The sequence below is a fragment of the Galeopterus variegatus genome, unplaced genomic scaffold (assembly GCF_000696425.1).
Source record: "Galeopterus variegatus unplaced genomic scaffold, G_variegatus-3.0.2 Scaffold2008, whole genome shotgun sequence".
NCBI classification, from domain to species: domain Eukaryota; kingdom Metazoa; phylum Chordata; class Mammalia; order Dermoptera; family Cynocephalidae; genus Galeopterus; species Galeopterus variegatus.
In genome coordinates this window covers 230936-248189 of record NW_007728119.1, presented here as the reverse complement: position 1 = coordinate 248189, position 17254 = coordinate 230936, and the positions used below count along the sequence as shown (strand labels likewise).

The following is a 17254-nucleotide window of genomic DNA, read 5'->3' as shown; positions in this document are numbered from 1 at the left end:
GACATTTATTGATTAGAATCTGCTGGAAACATTATGTATTTAAAGTCTACTACAAGAAAACTGTATCCAAAGAGTTGAGATTTTCTTAAAAATAGAAAAAGCTACACAGTAGGGTCATCTAACACAGGGCCAGTGAATAAATTTATAATGTGAGTAAACAAATTTCATTTCCTACATAAAATGAGTTCTGTCATTTGAATTAACAATTCACTGTTTTCCAGTCTTTCACATTCATCACATTCTTTGATGTGGAAGGGCTACCATCTCAGGATGATTAACAGCAATTTTGTATTTAACACTGAAAATCTCAGGAGGAACTTTGCAAAGTAATGTTAAAGATCCAGCGAAACTTCTTGTTCTTTTTCAGTAAACACAGAGAGAATTTAAGTAATATTTTATTCCAACCTGTCTTGTCACTTAATCTTGTTTTTTGTTCACTGTGATTCTGTGTTCATAAAATACGAACTTCCTTTACCTACATTCACAATACTAGTTGGATTCTTTCTTGGAAAGATTTATTAAATAGCCTGTGACATATAATTTATTTTACTTTTAACCAAGGCTGAAAAAGATATTTTTAGGTTTACAATTTCTGTTTTCAAGATACCTGCTTGTGGAGGAAAATGCCTTTTCCCTTATGCTTTTTTAATTCTCTCTTGCATCTTCCCTTCTAGCATACCCCCACTATACTCTCTCAAGTTTTTGACTTACATGTTTTCAATTCCTTTATTTTCCTATAGTTTTACTGGTCCAGAAATATTGAATGACTTCTGCTCCTTCTCTTTTTCTCACAAGATGGCTTTACTAATTTATTCTCTGTAGTACTCTCGCTATATTACTCCCCGCTGTGCTTTTATTAAGAGCTGTTATAATGTGGGTCCTTTTTCCTCCTGCTTCACAGTTGTTCAGTCACATAGCAGTCTCTAACATCACTATTCTAATATCTTATGTCTTTAATCTGCTAAGAGCTCTCTCATATCTCTTGTTGGGTCTATTAAAATGATCTTAATACAGTTTTTGACAGTTCTTAGGACTAAGGTTTGAAATGTTTGGTGCTGACCAAATAAGGAATGCTGTTATATGAGAAAGGCAGTGAAGATCTTGACATAATAAATTTTTACAAAGAGACTAGTATTGTTCTTAGGTGACTAACAAGCTTAATAATTATAAATGACTTTATTTACTATTGAAAAAGATTTCTGATTTGAAGTGTGATTCATTTTATTTTTCTTGAAGCACATCCCAAATAACATATTGTTACATTTGTCCTCAAAATATTCTAATTGATTCTATTGAACTAGTACATTTTCCTGTGGTATGTAATTTGTTTTGGTATTCACTTCTTTTATAAATAATACAAATTATAAAAAATATACATAAAATAAGTGAATACATTTGTAATACTGCATTTAGACAGTATGATGAGGTGCTTCCATTTGTTTAAATGTGTGTCAGTAAAAGAGTATTAAGTTTCTTAATTTATCTAATGTCTATGAAATGTAAATACAGTATTTCATATATTTATATTTTCTGGGATAAATATTTTTTCCTTCAGTTGGCAAAATAAATAAATTTATGATATAGAATGTTATTACAATTAGACTTCATTGCTGCCAACATTCTGATGTACTAGGTAACCTTTTAAAAATTAGCCTAAAGTAATTTTTAACTTGATATATTCAGTTCATTTTTATTCATAGAGCAGTTAATTATAGAAATTGTAGATTATTCCTGCTAATTCTACTTCTGTCCATCTCTTTTCAGTTCATATTTTAGCCACTTCACTGTTTATTAAAATTCAAAAGAGGTGAAAAATATTTGTTCATTCATTTTGGAAACACTTCTGAACATTTATTTTGGGAAAGACAAATTAAGAGATAAAATTAATTTTGTGTAGAGTTTAATTAATCACCTTTTCCCCACTCTAAGGGCTTGGATAGGGCAAGCAGCAAATGTGTCAGTTTATAGATTTCTCAAAGATGGGTGGGAAATAAACTTATTGGGAATGGTAATGAAATGCCTATAGGATGCTAGTTTCCCCATCTCTTTTAGAAGCACTAACCTATATAGTTCCTGCACTAAGCTAATGGTAACTAAAATAGAAAAATAAACTTAAATAAATAAAATTTGGTAAATATTTGAACAGAAATTAATGTTTAACAGAAGAACAGTATCAAATAATATTTGAACAATTTGATAATATTTGAACAATTTGAATCAGTTATTAGCAAGCATCTTTATATTAAAATAGAAAGAAAATAGAAAAATTATATTAAAATTTCACCTTTGTTTTTTAATGATTATTTATACTTTTTTGTTTTGGCTGCTGGTCAGTACAGGGATCCAAACTCATGACCTTGAGTTTATAAGGCTGTGCTCTAACCTGCTGAGCTAACTGGCCAGCCCTCTAATGATATATTAAATGGCATTAAAAGTGATCATATCAGTTCACTTTGGAATAATAAGCATTTCTTGATGGTTACATTTTGTCAGGTTGAGAAAGTTTCCTTCTATCCTTAATTTACTGAGAGAGAATCTATGTTGTTCATTTTTTGTTTTGAGTCATGAATGGATGTTAAATTTTGTCAAATGTTTTTCCAGATTTATTGAGGTGTTCATATAGTTTTTCTTTATTGTAAATATGGTGGATTACATTTGTGGATTTTATAATATTAAACTGACTTTGCATTCTTGGGCTAAACCCCACCTGCTTATGATGTATTGTACTGTAAGTATGTTGTTGGATTAGATTTACTTACATTTTGTTAAAGATTTTTACATTTATGAGAGAAATCATTCTATTGTCTTTTTTTCTAGTTTTATTCTCAGGGTTAGGTTTGCCTCAGAAAAATTGTAGGGAGATGTTCCCTTATTCTCTATTTTTAAAAACAATTGTGTTAGATTGACCTTTTTTTCTCTTTGATAAGTCTACTTTGATGTTTATCACTTTATTTTTTTCTGTTATTTTCAGATTTCTATTTCATTGATTTTTTACTGCTTATTATTTCTTGTCTCTTTATTTTAGGCTTAATTTGTTCTTTATTTTCTAGCTTCTTGAAGTGGAAACTTAGATTATTACTTAAGTTTTTTCCTCCCTAACTTATACATTTAAAGGTGTACATTTTCCTCTTTGTGCATCTTTAGCTGCTCTCTGCAAATTTTGATATATGTTCAGTATCATTCAATTCAAAGTATTTTCTAATTTTCTTGTGATTTCTTCTATAAATCATAGATAATATTTAAAAAAAAAAAATATATATATATATATATTTTGTCTTTTTTCCGTGTCCAGCAACGGATCGCAACCCTCAGTGTCGCCCCCCGCACCGGACCGGGACCGGCAACGGGACCACAACCCTCGGCGTTGCTCCCGCGCCTCGCTCAGCCAGTGAGCGGGAACCGGTCTGTACGTGGGATCCGAACCCTCGGGCGGGAGCGCCGCCGCGCTTCCCAAGCGGCGCACCATCCAGTGCGCCACCGGCCCGGCCCCTTAAAATATATTTTTTATTCTATAAATATTTCCAGATATCTTTTTGTCTTTAATTTCAAATTTGACTTTTTGGTCAGAGAACATGCTCTATATTGTTTTAATCCTTTAAAACTTGAGACTTGTTTTTTATCTCAGCATTTGAGCTTTTATGATGCATGTTTATGTGCACTGGAAAGCATATCTATTCTGCTGTTATTACATGGATCATCATGTGAAAGTCAGTTTCAATTTCTGTATCCTTACTGATTTTTTGTCTTTTTTATCTATCAATTATGGAGAGAAGAATGTCGAAACTATCAGTCGTAACTGTGGGTTTTCTTATTCTTTCAATTCTATCAGTTTTGGTTCATACATCTTGAAACTCTGTCCTTTGGTACAAAAATATATAGGGTTTATTATTTCTTCTTGACAGTTTTCTTGATGAAATATCCCTCTTTACCTCTGGTGTTTTCAAGGTTTATCTTTTTACATCCTTTTATTTTTAACATACTATCTCTGTATATTTATAGTGTGTTCTGGTGGATAGCATATTGTTGGATCTCACATTTTTACCCATTCCAACAATCAGGATTTAAATCTTATACGTTAAGTATAATTATTGATATGGTTGCATTTAATTCTAGCATCTTATTGTTTTCTAGTTGTCCCATTTGTTCTTTTATTTGCTTTATTTCTGTCTCCTGTTGGATTAATTGAGCATTTTCTAGTATTGCTATCTATTTCCACTGTTGGCTATACTATGTTTTTCTTTAGTGTTTGTTCAAGGATTTTTAAATATATATCTTTCACTTACTACAGTCTTTGTTTAAGTAGTATTATACCACTTAGCATATAAGAATATTACAAAAGTGTATTTTCAACTCCCTCTCCTGTTCTTTGTGCTATTTTTTCTCATATATACATTTCATTTCTACATATGTTGTAAGCCCATTATGTATTATTATTATTATTTTTGCTTTACATAGTCAATTACCTTTTATAGAAAGTTAAAAGATAGCAAACAAAAAACCCATATAATTTACCTACAAATTTATCATTTCTAGTGCTTCTCATTTCTCTGTGTAGATCCCAGTTTCCATCTTGTATTATTTTTCTTTGGCCTGAAGAACTTACTTTGTCATTTTCTTCATTGGATTTCTGCTAGAGAAGTATTATCTCAGCTTTTGATTGTCTGAAAAAGGAATTTCCCTTCATATTTGAAGGATATTTCACTGATTATGGAACTCTAGGTTGACAATTTTTTTCTCCCCTCACTACTTTAAAGATGTTATTTAATTGTCTTGGGCATGCATTATCTTTGACAAGGAAGTTTTCAATCATTCTAAAACTTCTTGCAGTGGATATAATGGGTCTTCTTTTTGTCTGCTTTAAAAATCTTTCTCTTCTATTACTGGTTTTTAACACTTTAATTGTAGTGCACTTTGGTGTGGTTTTGTCTGTACATTGATGTACGTTAACTTCTTAGACCTGAGTGTTTGTGGTTTTAATCAAACTTGGAAGTGACTCTACCAGTCTTTCTTCAAATATGTTTTCTGTTATTCCTCTTCTCTGTCTGGGACTCCTATTACATTATGGTGTTGTACGTCCAGACTTTGCTATCTTCCTTTGAAAATATTAAATTTTGTTTTGTGTCGGCAGTTGAGTTCCTTATAATTCAACTTGATATTTTCAAGGCTTGTTTTTTTAGCTTTGTTAGGGTGGGCCTAAAATAATGTTTACTCTAGAGCCAGGTTAGCCCCACTACTAAGGCTTTACCTTTCTGGTGTATCTACAGAATGCTCTAGGTATTCAGTAAAGTCTTATCATTATGGGCTGGTCAGAACTTGAACATCTCTGCACCCTACACATGTACAGCTTATATTCAACAACAGACTCAAAGGTATCTCTATACATATATCTGTATCTTTTTCTCTACCTACCTTTTTCTCTGCCCTATCTGATACACTGCCCCAATTTTCAGCTGCCGTAAGCCCACCCCATTCCAATCTGTCTCCTCACCTGAGTGAGACAATCATGCTTTGCTTGGTTTTTCCCTTCCTGCTATGTGGTGTAGAAAATGTCTCCAGGTATACCACTTTTCCGTATTCACTCATCTGTTGATGGACATTTGGGCTGGTCCCAACTCTTGGCTATTGTAAAGAGTGCTGCAAAAACCACTGGAATTCTACTCTGCTATAAAAAAGATCGAAATACTACCATTTGCAGCAACATGGATGGACTTAGAAAAAATTAAATTAAGTGAAATAAGTCAGACACAGAAATACCACATGTTCTCACTTATTCGTGGGAGCTAAAAATAAATAAATACACAAACAATCGGGGTGGGGTGGGGAAGAAGACACAAAATCACAATTCCTTGAACTTGTTAAGACAGGTGAACAGATATGATGTTGATGGGTGGGAGAGGGGAGAAGGAGTGGGGAGGGAGGAATCGGTAAAGGTACATGAAAATCAACTACATTGTATATTGTAAAAAAAAATTAGAAAATGCCTCTAGGTTAGCAGCCAGGAACATTGCTAGATTCACTTTGTTTCCCTTCTCTTAAGGATCACAGTCTTATGATACCTTTTGTTGAATGACTGAAAACATTGTTTTACATATTTTGTCCAGTATTCTATTTGTTTCATATGAGAGGGCATTTCCAGTTTATTCCAGCATGGCCAGAAGTGGAAGTCCTTCTATATATTGATTTTTATTTATGCATATAATATGTGAATTCATTTTTATTTTAAAAATCCAAAAGCAATATAAATATGCAGAGTAAAAGATGCTAGTCACCTCATCTTAACAGAGTAACCATTTTTAGAAATATGGTGTGTATCCTTCTATTCTTTATGTTAATTTGTATACACGTACATACATATATGCAGATATACATACAACCATACATCACATAACGATGGGGATATGTACTGATAAATGCATCATCAGGAGATTTTATTGTGTCCAAACATCATAGAGTATACTTCCTCGAACCTAGATAGTATAGCCTACTACACAACTTGGCTGTATGGTGTAGCCTATTACTCCTACATGAGTAATATGTTGTGCTATGTGTTTACGATGTCTATGACATCACAGGGTGACAGGAATTTTTCAGCTCCATTGTAATCTTATGGCACCACTGTCATATATGCAGTCTGTCATTGACCAAAATGTCATTATGTGGCACATGACTGTGTATATGCAAATTCATGCATTTGATTTATGTTTATGCTTATATATATTTATATATATAATTATGTATGTATAAACAAAAATCAAATCACATTCTAAGTTACTGTTCTGCAAATACTTTTTCACTTGGCAATATGTCTCAGAGGTCTCACTGTTAAAATACGTATCATTTCTTCTTTTTTCTTTTAATATCAGCCATACTGGTTGATATTAAATCACATAGTATTCTACATGGTGGTTTTATTTGTACTAATATCACATAGTATTCTACATAGTGGTTTTATTGTAATTCATTTAATAATTCCACTTTTTATAGTCATTAAGGTTTTTCTTCTTTTTGTTCTTATAAACGACATTTTTTTGAAATAATAGTGGGCAGCAACTCTTCAGATAATGAGTTTTCCTATAGAAGACATTCACAAAAATGTGAAATGATATGCCAGTTTATAAATTGCCTTCCAGATTGCCTAAAGAAAATATGTGCATTACTCCTAGCTGTGTGTAAGCATGCCTGTTTTCTTATAAATTGTCAGTGACTGATACAATTATTTTGGAAAATTTTGCAATTCTACAGAGTAAAAAGTAATTTTCATTTAATATGAAGTCTTCTCATTACTTTTGATGTTGTGCTTTTAAAACCTACATTTATTGTTCATTTGTAATTTTAATTTTGTGACCTGCCTGGTAACATACTTCACTCATTTTCTACTTTGTTTTCATTCTTTCCTTATTGATTTATAGGAGATGTTTATACATACAGGATACTATACTTTATTGGGTATATTGAAAACTATTAAGTGTATTTCTAGATTTAAAATTTTGTTTTTGGTGTTATTTGTCCTACAAGTATTTTTCTTTGTCTGTGCAAATTTGGCTGGCTTTTATGGCATCTGGCTCTTGAATGTTCCTAGGAAATTTTTTCCATTTTAAGATTATAAATATTTGCATGGTTTTATTTTATTCTATCCATTTTTATATTTGTTCCTTGGTTAAATTAGAATATGTCTGTGTATTTACAGGTATTTCTATGTAACATGTTTTTTGTTTATTTTTAGTTTTTTTAGACATTTAATTTTTCTAGAACAGTTTTAGTATCAGCAAAATTGAGTGGAAGGACAGATATTTCCTGTTTACCCCTTCCCTGCTCTTAATAGTCTCCTTTGTTGTCATCACCACCCACTGGAATGGTACATTTGTTATAATTGATGAACTTACATTAACACATCATAATCACTCAAAGTCCATAGCTTATGTTATGGCTCACTCTTGGTGCTATCCATTCTATGGTTTTGAAAAAATGTATAATGACATGTATCTACCATTATAGTATAATACAGAGTACAAAGTTGCGCTGCCCTCTATTTATCCCTGTTTCCCTCCAATTATTTATCCCTCTTTCCTATTTATCTCTCTTTCTCTCCAACTATTCATCCCTCTTTCCTATTTATCCCTCTTTCCCTCTAACCCGTGGCAACCACTGATCTTTTTACTTTCTCCATATTTTGCCTTTTCCAGAATGTCGTGTAGTCATAAACATACAGTAGGTAGCCTTTTTAGATTGGCTTCTTTTCACTTAGTAATATGCATTTATGTTTCCTCCATGTTATTTCATGGCTTGATAGCTCATTTCTTTTTAGTGCTGAATAATACTCCATTGTCTGAATGTACTGCAGTTTATCCATTTACCTACTGAAGGACATCTTGGTTGCTTCCGAGTTTTGGCCATTATGAGTAAAGCTGCTATAAACGTGTGTGTGCATGTGTTTTTGTGTGGACATAAGCTTACAACTTCATGGGTAAATACCAAGGAACATGATTACTGGATCATATGGTAAGAGTATGTGTAATTTTGTAAGAAACTTCCGAGTGGCTGTATCATTTTGCATTCCCACCAGCAATGAATGAGAGTTCTTGTTTTTTCACATTTTTGCCAGCATTTAGTATTGTCAATGTTCTGGATTTTGGCCATTCCAATTCAGTATTCCAAATTCTGGTATCTCATAATTGTTTAATTTTGCATTTCCCTAATGACATATGATGTGGAGCATTTTTTCATATGCTAATTTGCTATCTTCTTTGGCTCTTCTTTGGTGAGGTGTCCGTTAAGGTAGTTGACTTTTTAAAATCATTCTGTTTGTTTTTTATTATTGAGTTTTAAGAGTTCTTTGTATATGTTAGATAACAGTCCTTAATCAGATATGTCTTTAGCAAATTTTTTCCATTTTGTGGCTTGTCTTTTCATTCTCTTGTGTTTTTCACAGAGCAGAAATTTTTAATTTTAATAAAATCCAGTTCTTTGTTTCATAGACCACACCTTTGGTGTTGTATCTAAAAAGTTATCATCAAACCTACGAGCATCTAGACTATCCACACACATATTTTTATAGGACTATTAGTCTTTTTCTTCTGCAATTTTATATGCTAATTTGTCCTTGGTTTTGTTTGTTATGCATATATATATATATATATATTTACCATGCAAATGCTTTAAAAAGTTTCATGTAAAAATATTTTTTATCACTTGTGAATTTTGTAGCTAGGATAATTTTCCACAATGATAGATAAGAAGTAATGTATATTCATTTTTTATTTTACAGCACAATGTACTATAATGGAATGATCTCTAGGTTTATTCTATATAGTTAAATGAGAAGAACAAGGCTCAGAACAGTGTGTGTAGTATGCTACTTTTTATCTTAGAATGAGATATATATGTGTGTGTGTGTGTTCACATATGGGTACTTATATACACATGCATACATATTTGCCGTATTTCCAGAAACATGAAGGAAACAAAAAGCAGTGGAAGGAAAAACCAAAAATTAGTGAAAATGGTTCCCTACATGGGGAGGGAGAGAGTATGTAAGGAAGCAAGATTGTCTATTCAAATGTGTCTCTTGATTTACATTTTTGACTTTGGAACCATGTAGATATTTCATATAATTGTAAATAAAAATTAAACCAAAATTGTATACAGCAAACACTAAAACTAAAAAGAAAATTAATCACATGAATTTAACTGTTTATCAAGTTGGTTACTTATTTTTAGTGACTTTAGAGCACAGTAAAGCATTATGCATCTCTAGAGATATATATCTTGAAGATAAAAAAATAGAAGGAAACTTAAACAGTATTTGACATTCAAATTTTAGTAATATTGATATATTTATTTCGAAACTATTACACATTTCATGATAGAGCAAATAAGCAATCATGTTAAGGTCTCCAGGAACCAAAATTTTTAACATAAAAACAAAAATGCAGAAATAATATATCAAAGATGTATTAAATATACGTATGTTACATTCAATAGAAAAAATTAATACATTTACCTTCAAGAAATATGTTGTGTTCTCTAGACCTTTCTAATGAAAAGAACTAGTAGTGACCAGTCATAGTGCCTGAATTGTAGTCTTTAAATACCATTTTCTACTAATAAAAGCCAGGGCTTTTCGAGATCTGGGGAAGGATATATAAGACATAGAACATCTTATCACAACAGAAAGCAGGGGAGTTATGAAAGATACTGTGGTCATGTCATAGAAACCAATTTGAAGAGATCACCACTGGCCAAAGATGAGAAAATTTTAGCAAGGAAAAAAGATGCTGGGATTGAAAAATATCAAATATATTCAGAAGCCAAGACTCATAAGGTTACAAATAAAATGAAACAAAAAACCGTATTGGTCACCTTTGGAAGGTACTAGGGGCTAAGTTTATTATTTTCAGTACCAGTAAGTAAAAGAATCATTAATTTATTCTACTCTTCTTATATGAACCTTATTTCAAAGCAATGAAATAATTAATGAGAATAATTTCTTCTTTATAGAAGTCTACTAATAAATGAAGAATAACAGAATTATACTACCACTTTATTAATTTAAAAAAATATATATATATAATATTTCTAGGAAATGATCATCAATGGCTACTAATATCCTGAGGTAAAGCATGGATAGGGAACATGATAGTAGAGCCATCCAGCTGACAACACCTGACCCCACTGATCATACTTAACATTGAAGAAGGAAAGACGACCAATTGTTATATGCCAGTTGATACGGTGCAATGGGAAGTACACAACTTTTCAAAAATTGAGCTTGCTGAAGCCTTTAGATCTAATTACTAGTTCATATGATGTACAGGCTTTAGAGAAACTTATTAAATGACAGCTCAGGGATGCTATTAGCCAAATCTAGAATGCCAGAAATTCTACAAGATAAATGTCCCAGTTTCTTCAGTTAGTAATAGGCAAGAAGTGAAAAGGATGGAGAAGCTGTGAGAGATTAAAAGAGAAAGACTATATCAATCAAATGCAACATGTGGACCTTGTTTGGATCCTGATTTGAACAAACTAACATTACAAAGTCCTTGGAATTATTAGGGAAATTTGAACAATGACTGAATTTTAGACAATATTAAGGAGTTGTTAATGTTTTATATGTGATATTAGTTTGTATATGCATATATACCTGAGGAATGTTATAGAATTTATTCAACATAGATGCTATAGTTGATTTGAACCCACCACATACTTATCTTGAAATTAGCATGAATCTAGTAGTTTTTATGATAAGCCATTTTCACATTTATTGGTACATTAGAGAAACCATTGAGGTATAGCTAACACTGTGTATTCTTTCTATGATGTCAATCTCTCACCGAAGTCCTCATATTTGTTTTTCAGGTACAGCAGGTACAGACTGTACAGCAGGTACAACATGTCTATCCAGCTCAGGTGCAGTATGTGGAAGGAAGTGATACTGTCTATACCAATGGAGCAATGTAAGTTTATTTGTGGGGATCTTTTTAATGCCCCCACTCAGAGAAAAACAGTGTACTTTCTAACACATCCCACTATTCCCAAATTGTTTCCTTTTTTCTACAGTAATTTTTTTACTAGAACAGAGTTACTGAAATTAAGCTGATGTTTAGAGCTTTGTCTATGTTTATTAAGAATATGTGCTCATTTTCTTCTCACTTAATATTTTAAATTATTAAAATTGTTATGCCCATTAATAGTTTTGTATAGGTTGAGAAAAACTTATACCCCTTGTCAGTGATTTCTGTATTTTAATAATACCTTGCAAAACGTATGCTTTTTGTTTTTCATGTATAAGGTGAAATTGTATGTATATGTGTTTGTCAATAAACTGATATAATACTAGTATATTAGGAGTTTTAGGGTTCCCCCCATTGTTTATGTAAGACACTCTTCCAAAAAGTGCTGATACTCAGTAAATCTTGTTTTTCTATGTGAACCTGCCCCCACCTCCAATTTATGTCCTTTGTATCAACAATAATGTAAATTTGTAAATTTATTTCATTTGGGCTCTTCAGCCACTGTGGATTAAGATTCAGGAAATTTTTATAAATAAAGGGACTAAGAATTATTGCAAGTCACTGAGAATGTTTTCAACTTGTGTATTTGTTTGCGGCTGGTCGGCTTTCTTGGTTTACTGAAATGAATTCAAACTCTTTCATGTCCTCTTCTCACCTGCCTTCACTGTTGGTATACCCCATGATGATAACTAACCTCTGCTTTGTTTATTCTTACTACATCTACTCTCTCCTTGGGTGATTTCAGTGATTCCCATGATGTCAACCTGTAAGCTCCACAGGGCAGGATTTTTTTTTTTTTTAAACTGCAATAACTCTAACACCAGAAAATGACACATAGAAAGAATGCAGTTGTTATCTAGTATTGTTATAACTAAAAACTTAGAAACCTGGTTTAACTGTGTATTAGTTTTATCATCGTGGTCAATATACTTAAATATTCTGAGCTTTTTATTATTATTTCTGTGGAAGTGGGAGGAGGATAATCTCATTCTTACTTAGGTGTTGTGAGGATTTGAGGAAATATATTTAAAGCACCTAATACAGAGCTTGGTACATAACAGATGATACAAAATTGAAAGCTTTTCATTGACCCTGACACTCCTTTTTTTATTACTTTTGGTCACTGAACGTATTTACATCACCACTGCATTGACACCACCTCCTTTCCCATCAAATAAAATCCAGCTTTCCACCTTGGCATTCTCCCCATTCCTGCTTCTCTACCTTCACCTTCCATCTATTCCAGGCACAACCAACTTTGTGTATTTTTCCCCCAAATACTCCCCTTTCATGCCTCTGTGACTTTGGACATGTGCTTTTGTTTCCAAAATAGCATTCTCTGCCTTCTCTTTTTTCTTCCCAGCCCCCACACCAGCCTAATGTGATCTTTATAGACAGACGTGTTACTTGCGCCATTGTGACATGGACTCTGACTCTTCTCCTCTGCAGTTAGCTTGTCCTTCCCCTATAAAGGACAGCACAGTATCCTACTTGTTCTTCCACCATCACACTATGAATGCTTGTTTATTTCTTCCATTCTAGGAAGGACTTTCCCTGCACGGGAACTTGTCATTTTGTTGTCTTATTTACATTTACTTAGGTGATTGGCATGGAATAAAAAGTGTATAAACTTCTGTTACTCTAGTTAATCTATAACTGTTATATATTTTTTGACACACTGTGAATATTTTTTACCTGTTTGTTGTGTAGGTCCAGGGCCTCCTGGAACCTGATTTTGGAATCTCCACCATAAACCCAAACTACAGTTGCAGTTGGCATTTATACCAAATAAAAGAGATGCCTACCCCTTGGACCTTTATTCTGTCAGAGAAAACAAATGGCTTTCTAGACACTGGTAGAGCCCACAGAGTTGTCAGTTGTTGTTTCATTCTTGCCTGTGGCATGTAGTAGTGGTGACCTGCAAGGGAATCTGAGAATGAAAGTCTATAGCTTTCATGTCTGGATGGTAGAAGGTGGAATGGGTGTTGAGAGAGATAACTGTACCATACCTACCACAGTCATTACTCATTTTGTACTGGTCAGGGTAGGGTGGAGAGATTAGGCTCTGCTACTTGTGAGTGTATGACTTTGTTTCCCCTTTTTAATCTGGAAATGGAGATAATTAACTTTTCAAAAGTGCTTTATGTACCATCTGAGAAATAGTAAGCATCTAATAAACATTAGTTATCACCTTAAAATTGTAAATTTTAGTTATTTGTTTATATTTCTCTCTGACTTAGGATTCTAAATTCTATATATTATCTTATGCATTTTTAAATTACCCCAGCACTGACCGTAGGGTCTTCCACATAGTATGTAAATGTAAGTTGAATGAATTCATTCATTCACAAAACCTGAGAAAAACAGCATCTCTAAAGTTGTTTTTTTAAAATATAAGGCTTATTTAAATGCAGAAATGATTCAAAGTAAATATCTAGTGCCAGCATGTATTTTCTGTGGTCCACTAGCTCAGTTGGTTAGATCATGACTAATGAGGTCATGAGTTCATTTGCCACAAAGTCCAATTATCTTTGATCTGGTCTCTGTGGGCCCAGATTTATCATCAACTTTAGCCAATCATGTCACAAATGTACACTCTTGGTCAAGAAGAAGATGTATCTTTAAAAACTCTTCATTACTGTCAAGTATAATTTTTGGTAAAGGTTCTGCAGCATCATTTTTATATTTAATAATGAAATACCCTCATGTTGCCATGAATTATACTTAAAATTTAAATAGGTAGAAGACTATGAATATTTTTTCTCAAATATGACTAAAAAGTTTCTTTTTTACAGTGTATGCTATTCCAATCTTTCCTAATTTGGTAGTGCTGGCATTTGGCTACAAACAAATTTTGTCTCTTAGTGTTCATTTTAGGGTCTTTATACTCCTTCTTATTATTTGATATACTTCCATGTATGGTAGGAATTATATTTTTTTATTCTACCATACTGAATTAATAGCCAGTTAGTGTTTGATCCCTGACTTGGATCACAGTCAGATTCCTACTTCTATGTGATAATAAATGCTTTTTGCTAATGATACTCCCAGAAGATAGAGACTCTGATCTTTATCATGAACTTACAAGCACCCAGTACATGGCCCTACAACCTGTGCATGCTTACTAAGTACAGGTTCACTGATGCGCTTGTCACGAGCATCCCCAAAACGTGTAGCCATAACACACAGGGTCTCACTCAAGAGGTGATGACAGTTCTCACAGATAGGTGTCATCACTTATGAAAATTTTGTAATCATTATAATTTGAGAATACTAAATTGTTACCTGGTTCTCACTGTGAATGTGAACAATTACTGCCAACATAATGGACTTGAGTCAGTGTGAGTTAGCAAGTGAGCATATATTTCAGTTGAACGATTGAGACTGCTTTACATTGCTGAGTGTTGGAGTAGAATAGCTTTTTGCTCAAGGAAGAAGGTAACTTAATTCAGTTTTGCTCCAGTTTATTTTATCCTTGCTTCTGTAGGAACCCAAGCTACATCATTTATTTATTTACTTGCAATAATTTTTTCAAGAAATTTTTTCTAAAAGCTAAATCACGGTCATCTCCATTTCTACAAATTCTTATAATTTATGATCTCTAATCATTTAGAAACTGTGGTTATACCAGCTGGGAAATGTTGCATACAATGTAGAAAGAGTCTATTTCAGTTGAAAAGTTTTGGTGTAGCTAAGAAATCAATTTTTTAAAAATAAAATGATTTTTTTTCTTTATCTCACTCCTTTTTGACTCATACTTTCCCCACTTCCTCCTACATCATGTTAGTTAAAATGGAAATAAAGACAGCATTTTATATTATGGCCAAATGAAGAAATCTTTATTTTAAAGGATTTTCTTATATAAACCACTCTTTGAAGCTTGTCCACTGTTAAGAGACAATCAACATTTGAAAAATGCTGGGGCCGCTCCTGCCGAGGGTTCGGATCCCACATACAGACCGGTTCCCGCTCACTGGCTGAGCGAGGTGCAGACGCAGCACCGAGGGTTGCGATCCCGTTGCCGGTCCCGGTCCGGTATGGGCACTACACTGAGGGTTGCGATCCGTTGCCGGACACGAAAAAAGACAAAAAGGAAAAAAAAAAACATTTGAAAAATGCAGAAGTGTTCATTGTGTGAGTATATGTTGTAATAGGGCTTGACCACCCTTCTCCTAGTCTTCCTGTTTAGATTATAGATTTCTCACCAGCACCAATACAGAATTTCCCAAACTGTGTTCCACAAAATGTTAGTCCAATAAAAGAGTTCCGTGGTTGCACAAGCAGGGAAACACTGAGTGATTGCCTTCCTCTTGAGGACTCTCAATTCCTTTTCGCCTTTTAGAAGAAGTCCTATGAGAAGGAAACCCAGTGTTTTAAAAAGTAAACCAAAATACTCTTTTATCTCATAGTATCATATGGTACATCTTGGGGTATGGTACTGTGATATATTGACATTGAATAATTTATTCAAATTCCATAAGCATGTGGATAGGACTCATATGTTTTAAATAGTCATCTCTTAAGGATAGCGCATTTTCTGAAGTCATTCAATTATTTTTCTATACACTTTAAATGATTAGTAAGGAATGTTCGAAAGGATACTCTTCAAGCTCTTTTTTTCCCTTTTTAAGAAAATAGTAAATTTCAGTATTTCCAAGTGAATTTGTGCTTTCTTATGATTATTCAAATGTCCTCCGCTTAGAAGAAATGGTTATATGGAATTTCTGTAATTGAGATGGAGAGGATGCTTTCTTCATTTATGCTTCTACTGATATACACATTTTAATTGGTGTAGAAGTTGGTTTGTGAATCTACTTGCTCTTTAGATTTAGATTTGTATATAGTTGGTTGCATAGGAAGATTTCTTGCAGAGAAAACTGTCCTGTGTAAAAGAATATGAAGGTCTCTCTACAATTAGGGAAGGACCCATTTTGTTAAGCACATAAAAATTTTCATCTCTATAAAGATGGAAGACTTTCAGATATAGCTTCTCAGAATGTCAGAGTTGGGAAGGTTGTGGAGACCATTTATTCACATTCTTCCACTTTACAGATGAGTAAACTGAGACCCAGTAGTGCAATAATTTACCCAGCTAATTCGAATCTAGAGTTCATGTTTTCTGACCTTCAACACATAGTCCTTTCAAATGATCTGTAGATACTGGTGTTTGATCCTGAGTTATTTATGGGATTAGGGGAGAAGTGTTGGCTAGTTACCGGAAAAAAAAAAAAAAGTTTTTAGTAAATAGTATATATAATGCTATTATATAATTGTACATCTCATTATAGAAAAATAAAGTTGTGATTTTAAGAGTGTACTTTTATTCATTGGAATCTCTTTTCATGTTTTTAAAAAATTTAATTTTATGCTTTTATAGTTAAATTTATTCTGTGAATGTAGAATATCCTTTGGATATTTATAAAATGTGTAAAAAAGTCCATATTTAATTTTTTTCAACATCAGATGTTTTAGTTAAATAGCCTTCAAGAGAATCATTATTTGTCCTATCTATATACCTTTCCATTATTGTCCACTAACAGAACTAAATGATACCACATTAAGGGCAATTTGCTCTGTTATATTTTCATGTCCAAGATATTGAAATCAACAATAGTTCTATACAATAACACTTAAAAGGGTTTAAACACTTAATTTTTCTTCTCCTCCCCCCCTTTTTTAAGAAAGGAGGAAATGAAAGATTTCTTTTTTTTTTTTTTTTTTTTTTTTTTTTTTTTTTTTTTTCG

At 32.7% G+C, this 17254-nt stretch overlaps 1 protein-coding gene across 1 annotated transcript in view; it reads left to right on the top strand.

Annotated features, from left to right (window-relative positions):
- The window catches only part of RFX3 (regulatory factor X, 3 (influences HLA class II expression)), a 173226-nt gene that overhangs the window by 38424 nt on the left and 117548 nt on the right, over positions 1 to 17254 (top strand). The window contains exon 3 of the mRNA XM_008580050.1: positions 11356 to 11453. Within this exon, the coding sequence (XP_008578272.1) occupies positions 11356 to 11453 (98 nt within the window). The remainder of the gene's footprint in view (positions 1 to 11355; positions 11454 to 17254) is intronic.